Source organism: Dendropsophus ebraccatus, chromosome 14, assembly GCF_027789765.1.
Source record: "Dendropsophus ebraccatus isolate aDenEbr1 chromosome 14, aDenEbr1.pat, whole genome shotgun sequence".
In the NCBI taxonomy this organism is placed as follows: Eukaryota; Metazoa; Chordata; class Amphibia; order Anura; family Hylidae; genus Dendropsophus; species Dendropsophus ebraccatus.
In genome coordinates this window covers 9,259,928-9,272,119 of record NC_091467.1, presented here as the reverse complement: position 1 = coordinate 9,272,119, position 12,192 = coordinate 9,259,928, and the positions used below count along the sequence as shown (strand labels likewise).

At 47.2% G+C, this 12,192-nt stretch overlaps 1 protein-coding gene across 4 annotated transcripts in view; it reads right to left on the bottom strand.

Moving 5' to 3' along the window:
• The window catches only part of RPTOR (regulatory associated protein of MTOR complex 1), a 192,068-nt gene extending 183,453 nt beyond the window's left edge, over positions 1–8,615 (bottom strand). For all 4 annotated transcript variants that reach the window (XM_069953866.1, XM_069953868.1, XM_069953867.1 and 1 more), the window contains exon 1: positions 8,375–8,615. In XM_069953866.1, the coding sequence (XP_069809967.1) occupies positions 8,375–8,527 (153 nt within the window). In that variant the 5' untranslated portion in view covers positions 8,528–8,615. The remainder of the gene's footprint in view (positions 1–8,374) is intronic.
• Between the last annotated feature and the right edge of the window lie 3,577 nt (positions 8,616–12,192).

Here is a 12,192-nt window from a genome sequence, read left to right as displayed (position 1 = left end):
GAAACACTTTTTTTTTTTTACTTTCACATTAATTTGAAGCCCCCCCTGGGGTTAGGGTTATTCCCCCTGGGGGACTTCTAACACAACTACACTGATCTCTCAGAAATTAGTGTAGCTGTATTATACAGCACCGATCAATCAGATCGGTGCTCCATTGCTTTGGCCTGCTGCAGACCATTGCAATAGAATACTGAGCCGTGATCAGAGTCATTCCGACGCTAAGGCCCGGCCTAGTATGACCAAGGTATTCCCCCCTCCGCAATCGCATCGCAGGGGGGGGATACCGCCACTAGACACCAGGGGTGGGCTGCAAACACTCTAATGGTGTGTTTACACATTTATCTGACAGATTCTTGAAGCCAAAGCCAGGAATGGATCTGAAAAGAGGAGATATCAGTCTTTCCTTTAGGACCTGATCTCTGTTTATAGTCTGTTCCTGGTTTTGGCTTCAGAAATCTGTCAGATAAATCTGTCTGTGTAAATGCACCATTAGATGCAGCTGTCATTTTTGACAGCTGCATCTAACGGTGTTAATTAGCGGGAGCGGGCGAATTGCAGGCGGGATCGCGGCAGTTCAGTGCGGGGTTGTGGTGTGCCCCCCTCTGAACGCCTCTTCCGGACATACTGGTACGGCATATGTCCTTAAGAGGTTAAAGGGGTACTACAAAAAATGTTTTTCCATCAGCTGGTGTCAGAAAGTTATATAGATTTGTAAATTACTTCTATTTAAAAAAATTCCAGTATTTATCAGCTGCTGTATGCCTTGCAGCTGATAAGTATTAGAAGATTTTTTTAATAGAAGTAATTTACAAATCTGTAAATTACAAGTCATTTACAATAACTTTCTGAAACTACCTGAGTGCCTCTTTATGCGATAAAGGTATAATATCATACATCGCCATACTTTTCTGCTGTTACGCCAATCTATACCTTGAACGTCGTCCACTTACCATTCCCCTGATCCTACACATCCACTGTTGCAAGCATCAGAGAGATTATTATCCCCGTTTTACTTTAAAAGATGTGTATTTTTACAGGACTACAGATCCTATGGAGAGAGATGCGGCAGCAAAACTACAATTCCCATCATGCCTGGACAGCCAAAGCTTTGATGGGAATTGTAATTTTGCAACAACTGGAGGGCCGAAGGTTCCCCATCCCTGCTACAGCCAATGTTTTTATGGAATATTTTAATGATTCAGTTTTGTGGTTTAGATTTAAAGAAATAAAAAATAAAAAAAATGGAAAAATCTGAAACATCTTCTGTACATAATAGACCAAAAGGACGGCAGAGGAGACATCTCCGGGATGCTGCTGCAGGTTTGGCAGAACTTGCGGAAAGACAAATCAAACACGATTTTGCGAATAAATGTTAATCATGTGATCAGGACTTACACTGTTGCAGGGGGTTATACGGACTATTCTCCAGTCATTCCCCCGACTAGCACCTTGGGGGAAAAGGGAGGGGGGCAGTACAATGGGTGCAATTACACACTCATTGTCAGCATATTAGTTTGTTGTAATATTCAAAATATAAATCAGCAGGGGATATAAAGCTTGTCTACAATTTACATTCATTCATATTTTTAAGTTCTCATGCTTCATAACAAAGCTATACGTAGTTGTATCCAGGTCCAGTCTTCTGAAGGCTGCTATATAACAGCTATACTTACTGTATCCAGGTCTAGTCTCCTGAAGACAGCTACATAACAGCTATACTTCCTGTATCCACGTCCAGTCTCTAAAAGTTTTTTAGTCGAGTGGGTTGAAAAAAAAAAAAAAACAGACCAAACAAAGTCCCGACTAGAGTTGAGCAAACCGGGTTTGGGTTCGAGTCCATATGAACCCGAAAGTTCGGTATTTGATTAGCTGAAACATGGATACAGCCAATGACTATATCCATGATTTCCACATAGCCTTAGGGCTTTATCCAACTTCAGCAGCCACCGGTAATCAAATGTCGGGTTCGGATGGACTCAAGTATGCTCGAGGTTCGCTCATCTCTAGTCCTGACCAGTACAGAGAGTCACAGCTCAAAGAGTCCATCAATCACATGACTGGCTTCTCTGTGAGTCCAGATGACCAGGACTTCATGTGTTTAGTTTCTTTTTTTTAACCAGCGAAAGACTACTTCAGGAGACTGGACCTGTATACAGTAAGTATAGCTGTTATATAGCAGCCTTCAGGAGACTGGACCTGGATACAGTAAGTATAGCTGTTATATAGCAGCCTTCAGGAGACTGGACCTGGATACAGTAAGTATAGCTGTTATATAGCAGCCTTCAGGAGACTGGCCCTGGATACAGTAAGTATAGCTGTTATATAGCAGCCTTCAGGAGACTGGACCTGGATACAGTAAGTATAGCAGTTATATAGCAGCCTTCAGGAGACTGGACCTGGATACAGTAAGTATAGCTGTTATATAGCTGCCTTCAGGAGACTGGATCTGGATACAGCAAGTCTAATGTAAATTGCAAATATGCTTTATATTACATCCCCTGTGGATTTAGATTTTGAAAGTTATATCGACAGTTACACTTTAAGACAAGAATTCTCATTATAAGTGTACATGTGCAGAAGACTTGCCTGTTAGGTGGTGTGGGTAATGTCATGGTAGTGACCCCATCCCAAAGATCTGCTCGTCATCTGTCTCCACAGAGGGGTTTATGCTTTAATGATTAATTAGTGGAAATGTCAGCAAGAAAGGAACCACCCAGCTGACTGATGCACCGCACCCCATCCACCTCACTGACAGCAACCAGGTGTGAGAAAGACATATCCAAAATGGTCTGGAAACATATCAACCTAGGGGTGGCTTTGCCTTAAAGTGTTTATCAGAAAAATAATAATCATAAAATAAATATATATATATTTTTTTATTATTATTATTATTATTTTTTTTTTTAAAGGGTAGCTATGACTTATATACTAGTATACTTATATACTACTATACTTATGGGACTTTTTCAGGTTATATAATGTTTGCAAATAAATTCATTCAGCAAACTTGTCTCCTCCTCCTTTTAATTGTTGACAGTTTGTTGTCTAGGTTACTGACCACCACTCTGCTCTAAAAGCAGTTGTCTGGCTGGTGTATATGGGGACACATACATATATGCATTATTCAGTATATCTACATTATGGCTATATAATTATATACATATATATATATATATACATATACATATACACACACCAATCAGACCATTACTTTTAGAGCAGAGCGGTGGTTGGTAGCCTAGATAACAAGTTGTCACCAACTGGAGGTAAATTATTATACAGTATTTTCAATCTTGACAAATCCTACTATATATTAGCTTTTGTTTTGTTTTTATCAGAAAGTTATATAGATTTGTAATTTACTTCTATTTAAAAATCTCCAGTCTTCCAGTACTTATCAGCTGCTGTATGTCCTGCAGGAAGTGTTGTATTCTTTCCAGTGTGACACAGTGCTCTCTGCTGCCACCTCAGTCCATGTCAGGAACTGTCCAGAGCAGGAGAGGTTTTCTATGGGGATTTGCTGCTGCTCTGGATAGTTCCTGGACATACAGCAGCTGATAAGTACCAACTGACTTGAAAGAGGCAATTCCCCCCCCCCCAGAGTACCCCTTTAACCCCTCAAGCACCGCGGGCGTATATATACACACTGCGGTTGGTAAGGGAGTTCAGAGTGGGGCCGCGCGGCGACCCCGCTCTGAACCGCCACGGTACCAGGTGCCGCATGTGGCCCGGGACCGCGGTTATTGTCCCGGAGGAGCGATCCACACATCCGGCTCGGGCCAGGGTGTGCGCCGTAATGGCGCTGATCCCGGCTCAGCACTCGATTGCTTCCGGCTCGCCTCCTGTGCTTCAGCCCCGGCCCGGTACCCGTGGATTAAACAACGCCGTACATGGGAAGAGAAAACGTGTTAATCTTATCCTAAAGTTTTATGGGCGATATTATTTTTGCCCATCACGTTTATATTTCCTCACCGGTATTAAACGGTACAGTAAAAGCTTCGTGCACACAGGTCTCGGCTGACATCACTTCTGGAGGAGACGCTAGCAGTCTTCCTAAGAAGGATTTCCAGCATGAAATGGGAATTTAAAGCTAATTTATAACCGGCATGCGCTGCGTAACTCACACGGCGTGTCAACTTCCCCAAAGCAAAGCGCCATTAAACGCAATGCACATGGCGGTATATCACACATACGACTTACCTTCTATACAATCATCCTACCCAGCCAGGATTACTACAAATGCTCACGGCAAACTTCTAAGACCAGGATATATTTTTCCCCCTTTATTTTAATATAAGCCGATCCAGCAATCACTTATTAACCCTTTTTGGGCACAGTGGATTCTGTCCGTAAGGACCAGTCGCCAATTTTCACTTTTGTATTTCCGTTTTTTTCCTCCTCACCTTCTAAGAGCCACAACGCTATTATTTTCCAACCTACAGGGCTGTTTAGGTCTTAATTTTTACTCTACAATCTTTAATTTTCATTGGCTCCAAATTCGCGTAGATGGGACGTTTTGATCCTCCGCAAAATTATATAATCTGGAACATTTTTTTATTTACGCAGCTCACCATATAGTAACACTATTGTTATATTTTATTAGATTGGACAATTACATACGCTACGATATATAATATGCTTATTTATTATAGGTGCTTTACATATAAAATAGTAAAGGGGGAGATTCAAACCTTTATTGGGGGGGGTTATGTCATATTATTTAAAACTTTTTTTTTTAATTTTTAATTTTACACACCAGGGGACTATTACATTTATACATTACTAACAACTGATTAATGCAATGCCATAGCATAGCATTGATCAGTGTTATATGCCATTCTCAAATAAAACCTGCCTGTGGCAGACCCTATCAGAGGATTACAGATCTGAGTGTCGGGAGGAAAGTAAGGGTCCATTTACAAAGAAAGATTATCTGCCAAAGATTTGAAGCCAAAGCCAGAAACAGACTATAAACAGAGATCAGGTCATAAAGGAAAGCCTGAGAATTTCTCCTCTTTTCTAATCCATTCCTGGCTTTGGCTTCAAATCTTTGGCAGATAATCTGTCAGATAATCTTTCTGTGTAAATGGACCCTTACGCTGCCTTTACATAGAGAGATTTATCTGACAGATTTTTGAAGCCAAAGCCAGGAACAGACTATAAACAGAGGACAGGGCATAAAGGAAAGACTGAGGTGTCTCCTCTTTTCAAATCCATTCCTGGTTTTGGCTTCAAAAATCTGTCAGACAAACCCCTCTGTGTAAAGGCACCTTAAGAGACCCTCAGGGCAATCAGGTGGGTGGGCAATTGCAGTGGCCCATCATAAACAGTGAGGACCTGACTTCTTATAGCAGCAAGTCCCCACGCTGTACTAAGCTGCCATAGGTCACATCCATGTTTTCCACGACTCCCTGGGGCTGCATCCAACTGCTGAAGCCAATGGTAATCATATGCCGCATGCTGTGGTGCAGACGAATCTGAGTGTGTTTCAGGGTATGTTCACACTGAGGAATCGAAGAGGAAAGTTTTCTGCTTGAAATTCCCTCTTCTTCGGCTCTGGCGGAATAGCTGCGGAATTCAAGAGGAAATGGTAAGCCCCAATGACTTCTATGAGATTTCTGTAGCGGAATCCTCCCATACTGACATAATTCTTTCGGCAGAAAGCGGATCAACGACGGAACATTTTGTGCGTAAATTCCACCCTGTGAACCAACGAGCGAGAATCCCATAGAACATAATGGGACATTGCTCTGTACATATTTTATAGGTGACATTTTAATTGGAATACGCATAAAATTAAGTGCAGATTAAGCCTGAAATTCCTTGCCTATTCCTCAGTGTGAACATACCCTTGAGGTTCGCTCATCTCTAACAGATATGTCTTGGGGACCTCCTTAGGCTGCATTCACATGTTCCGGGAAGTTTCCGTGCTCACGGACAATTTTACAGCCTTTATTGCTTTCTATTGGGCTATTCAGACGTTCTGTGATTTCACAAATCAGTGATCCGTTCAAAAATAGGACGCCATTACTCGGAACGGAAGCACGGAACGGATTCCTCATAGAAATCAACGAGATCCGTGTTTTTCACGGATGTGACATCCGTGTTCATCTGTGAAAAACATGGAGGTGATGTAATCAATGTAATTTAAAATGCTGTAAAACAGATCCGTGAAAAAAACGGACACGAATGCAAAACGGATGAACAAAAAGGACTGTTTTGCACGGATCACGGAGGTAGCTACCAGATTACTATCACGGATCGTTCATGCAACCTATTAACTTCATGGTAGTAGCAGCCGGCACGTTCCTGATTACAGTATACACAAGCTGTCTTTCCCCAAAGGGCCTATAGACTTGAATGGAAGAATGGAGCCAGTTAGTGGCTGTGTTCTGTCTATTTTACAAATGTATACTATATAATAGTATAGTCTGCTGCACTACTGAGTCCCACAGAAGTAATGCCTCCGCAAAACTGACCAACACTAATGGAACTCCAACAACCCTCTGTCAGAACGCCGACATACACTGCGGGCATAACCTGAAAACGTTATAGGAACAAAGCCTAGGGGTCCTAACGATAAATTATAATGAATTAGATGATTTATTTATTTATTAGATGTGCAAATACACTGAACAATCAGTGAACAAATGCAAAGTTACAGCGAACGATTAGCGGTGATTTTGTTGTCAGTGCCAAACAAACAATGAACGATTTCTTGACGGCCGTTTGATGGTTGCTGTATTTACACAAAACGATTATTGTTTCAATTCAAATTTTGGACAATAATCGCCCTTGTAATAGAGCCCTCAAAGTCCCTTATCATCGTCATCATAACAACACTGAGTATGTGGTACAAGTGCTACACACACACACACACACACACACACACCCTGTGGGCGAGGCCTTAAAGGGTTTGGGGGGGGGGGGGATAAATCACAGAGAGTAGGGGGTAGTGGGAACTTACCAACCCCCTTAGCAGAGCCCCACCGCTCATAGTGCCCCCCATTCTCCTGTGAGGTCACTGACTGGCTAAGCAGGCGTTCCTGAGCCGGATCATGACATCACAGGACCAACGGGGGAATATGAGCGGTGGGGCTGTGTTACAGGGGCCCCAGGACGGGCGATTGTTATGTCCTGACAACGTCCTGGCCACTGGGATTTTTTACATTTGCTTGGAGATGTCCTTTAACTTCCTTAATATATATAGAAAATGTAGCCGACTTGATGATGATGCAGCATATCACCTCCAGCACCACTCTCTGACTTCACACAACTCATCTCTCTCTCTCGACCCCCCCCCCCCCCCCACCAACGCATCGCTTGCTCTCTCTCAACCCCCGCTTTTTCTCGGCCCCCACAACGCATCTTTCTCTCTCTCTCTCTCAACCCCCCGCTCTATGAACCCCCACAATGCATCACTCCCCGATCCCCCACAATGCAGTGCTGTTATACAAGATGACAGAAGTTTACCAGGGACTGTCTTCTCCTCAGCTGGAGGAGCCGCACAACTTGCTCTTCAGGGGCCCCCCATAGCCGTCACACATGGCCCCCACAGCCTGCTCCTCAGGGGGGGGGGGCCATAGCCAGCACACATGGCCTCCAAAGCCTGCTCCTCAGAGGGGGGCCCACAGCCTGCTCCTCAGGGGGGCCCCCACAGCCTGCTCCTCAGGGGGGCCCCCACAGCCTGCTCCTCAGAGGCCCCCATAGCATGCACACATGGCCCCCACAGCCTCCTCCTCAGGGGGGCCCCCACAGCCGGTACACATGGCCCCCACAGCCTGCTCCTCAGGGGGGCCCCCACAGCCGGTACACATGGCCCCCACAGCCTGCTCCTCAGGGGGGCCCCCACAGCCTGCTCCTCAGGGGGGCCCCCACAGCCTGCTCCTCAGGGGGGCCCCCACAGCCTGCTCCTCAGGGGGGCCCCCACAGCCTGCTCCTCAGGGGGGCCCCCACAGCCTGCTCCTCAGGGGGGCCCCCACAGCCTGCTCCTCAGGGGGGCCCCCACAGCCTGCTCCTCAGGGGGGCCCCCACAGCCTGCTCCTCAGGGGGGCCCCCACAGCCTGCTCCTCAGGGGCCCCACAGCCTGCTCCTCAGGGGGGCCCCCACAGCCTGCTCCTCAGGGGCCCCACAGCCGGTACACATGGCCCCCACAGCCTCCTCCTCAGGGGCCCCACAGCCTGCTCCTCAGGGGCCCCACAGCCTCCTCCTCAGGGGCCCCACAGCCTCCTCCTCAGGGGCCCCACAGCCTCCTCCTCAGGGGCCCCGGCCATGTGGCGGCCCCTATCCCCGCCTGCAGTGACACCTCCACAGACGCCCCCGTGTCCCTGCGCCCTCATCCCCGGCAGCCATGTCAGCCCTCCGCCCCGCTCACCCGATCCTTCATCCTCCAGCTCTGCGCCAGGGACTTGCAGCCCTCGATCTTCTCACTGTGCCGCTTCTTCATGAAGGCGGCCGGCAGGCTCCAGTCACTGAGCTCGGTCTCCTCGTCATCCCCGAGGCCCGGGACGGGGCTCTGTAGAGCCATCCCGAGGGTCCTGTCGCTCTCTCTCCCCAGAAAACCGACCACAGAAAACTCCTCAGCGCAGCGGTACGGACGCCGCCATATTGGGAGGGTCCGGCATGCATTGCGGGAACGGCGGCCGGCGAGGGACAAACTAGCTGGGAGGGGGGATTGCGCAATGTGGAAGCGGGAGGAAGTGGGGAAAGTTTATTCTACTGACATATGGTTTATGTAGGAAATATTCTACAGAACATTATTCAGAATGTAACAAAACTATGAGAATATACTAGACCCCCTCTGTTTACAGACATCAGACTAGACCCTCTCTGTTTACAGACACCAGACTAGACCCCCTCTGTTTACAGACACCAGACTAGACCCCCTCTGTTTACAGACACCAGACTAGACCCCCTCTGTTTACACACACCAGACTAGACCCCCTCTGTTTACAGACATCAGACTAGACCCTCTCTGTTTACAGACACCAGACTAGACCCCCTCTGTTTACACACACCAGACTAGACCCCCTCTGTTTACACACACCAGACTAGACCTCCTCATATACAAGGACCAGACTAGACCCGCTCATTTACAAACACCAGACTAATGATGGTTTTACACGGAACGATTTATTGTTTAAATTTGCACAATAACAAACTAATTCGAACGATAATCGTACGTGTAAACAAAGCGAACGATCGAGCGACGAGCGAGAAATCGTTCATTTTGATCTTTCAACATGTTCTCAAATCGTCGTTGATCGTTCGCAAAAAATTTGCAGATCGTTCCGTGTAAACAGTCTTTCAACGATTTCACCTATGTGCGAGATAGGCTTAAGCGATCGCAAAACGATTTTTCCGTACGATGTATCGTTCCGTCTAAACGCTGATCGTTATAAAAAAACATTGTTCATTCAAAATCGTTAATCGTGCGATCGGGAGAATTATCGCTCCATGTAAAACCGCCATAAGGGCCCTATTAAACGGGAGGATTATCTTGCAACAAATCGTTATATCGTTTGAATTTCCTTGATAATCGCCCTGTGTAATTGCAGGCAACGATTAAAAAATCCTTAATGTTTCATTGATCGTTGATTTAGATCTGAACCTAAAATTATCGTTGATCGTTCGCTAATTGTTCGCTGTAATTCCGCATTTGATCTCTAACTGTTCAGTGTAATAGCACATTGTTCATTGTTTTGCTGAGTTTAGATGGAGTAACCGATCGTAGTAACGATCACAATAACGTAACTAACGACTGTCTTTCTGTGTGACATGGTGAACGATTTCAGGTTAACTATAAACAATCTCGTTTGCGATCGTTTATCGTTAAAAATCTATTTGTGTAATAGGACCCTTAAACCCCTCATTTACAGCCACCAGACTAGACCCCCTCATTTACAGACCCAAGACTAGACCCCCTCGGTTTACAGACAACAGACTAGGCCCCCTCATATACAGACACCAGACTAGACGCCCTGTTTACAGACCCCAGACTAGGCCCCTTCATATACAAACACCAGACTAGACACCCTGTTTACAGACCCCAGACTAGGCCCCTTCATATACAAACACCAGACTAGACACCCTGTTTACAGACCCCAGACTAGGCCCCTTCATATACAAACACCAGACTAAACCCCCTTGTTTACAAACACCAGACTAGACGCCCTGTTTACAGACACCCCTCATTTACAAACACCAAACTAGACTTCCTCATTTACAAACACCAAATTAGACCCCCTTGCTTACAAACATCAGACTAGACTCTCTCTTTCACAGACACCAAACTAGACCCCCTCATTTACAGACCCTAGACCAGCCCACCGCTATTTACACACACCAGACAACACCCTCCTGTATACAGACCCCAAGACTAGACTCCCCTGTATGCAGACCCCAGACTAAACACTCTCTTTACAGACCCCTTCCTATTCACACAGTCCTCCGTGTTAACGCTCCCCAGACTAGGACCTCCCAATTTACAGACTCCAGACATTAATAAAGCAATGAATTAAAAAAATACTTGACCAAGCAATTGTCTTATTTTTTTATTGTCACCTTCCAAGTGCCATATCTTTTTATATATTTGCTGACGTAGCCATATGAGGGCTTGTTTTTTTGCGGGACAAAGTTTGCTTTTTATTGGTGCCAATTTGGCATTCATGTACCTTATTGATTGACTTTTATTAACCCTTTTTTGAGGATAGAGGAAAAAATATAATTTCTTTTTCTTAAAGGGGTATTCCACTTAAACATAACTTTTGATATGTTGCTGCCCACGGTGACTGTCACGGCCGCGGCGGCGTCCCGTGCTCCGGGCCGCCGCCGCGACCTCCCTCTGAGCCATGCAGCAGCCGGTGTCCATAGGCAGGGACCCGGCGCTGCTGTTTCTTCAGCCCCGGCGGGCGCCTCACCTCTCCACGCTCCCGTCCGTCGCTGTGCCGGCCGGCGCGCGCGTCCCCGCCTCCTAGGGCGCGCGCGCGCCGGCTGTCCCAGGTTTAAAGGGGCAGTGCGCTCCTAATTGGTCCATGCACACAATCACTCCCTATAAGTTCCAGCCCTGCCCCACTACAGGTGTTGGAGCCTCTACATGCTTCCCATAGCGTTGGCCCAGCTCCCTGTTGTTCCTGATTCCTAGTCCTTGTTCCTGATTCCTAGTCCTTGTTCCTGATTCCTGTCCGATACCTGGCCCCCAGTCCCAGTTCCTGGTCCCTGCTCTCCTGTGTTCAGCCAGTTGCCTGCGGTTACGCATATTAACCTCTGCCAGCACCATCTTACGTCTGCTGCTCCTGCTACACCTCGTCTGCCGTCACTAGCAACCAAGCCAGGGGTAGCGACCTGGGGGTCGCCTGCCGCAGCAAGTCCATCCCGCCTTGCGGCGGGCTCTGGTGAAAACCAGCGGCCCCTTAGACTCCGCTCCCTGGTGAGGTTAGTGCCATCGCTGGTGACGGTCCAGTGGATCCACTACTCCAGGTGTCACAGTAGGCTCCAACCATGGATCCCGGCGAGGTGCCTGATATCCGCGAAGTGGCCCGAGTGGTCGCCCTACAGGCTCAACAGATCCAGCAACAGTCACAGCTGATCCAACAACTGACTGCAGCCGTACAGCAGCATACCACAGCTCAGCAGTCATCACCTCCTGCAGCCTCTGCTAAACTACGTCTGGCTCTCCCAAGCAAATATGGAGGTGACCCCAAGTTGTGCAGAGGATTCCTGACCCAATGCACTATGCATATCGAACTTCTAAGCAGTCAGTTTGCCACCGAGCGCTCTAAAGTGGCTTTCATTATCAGCCTATTGGAAGGTAGAGCTCTGGCCTGGGCCACACCACTATGGGACCGTGATGATCCTGTTGCTGCCAATCTCCGTATCTTCCTGGCCGAGTTCCGCTCTGTCTTTGAGGAACCTGCCCGTGCGTCTTCGGCTGAGACTGCTCTCCTCAATCTCTCCCAGGGGACTTCCTCCGTTGGTGATTACGCCATCCAGTTCCGCACCCTGGCTGCAGAACTAGACTGGAATGAGGCCGCTCTAATTGCCACCTTTAAAAAGGGCTTGTCCAGTCAGGTGAAGGATGTGCTCGCTGCCCGAGATTTGCCTACCTCCTTGAATGAACTCATTCTACTGGCTACCAGAGTCTACACCAGGTTTTCCGAGAGAGAGGAGGAGGTCCGGCAAGAACGGCGTTTG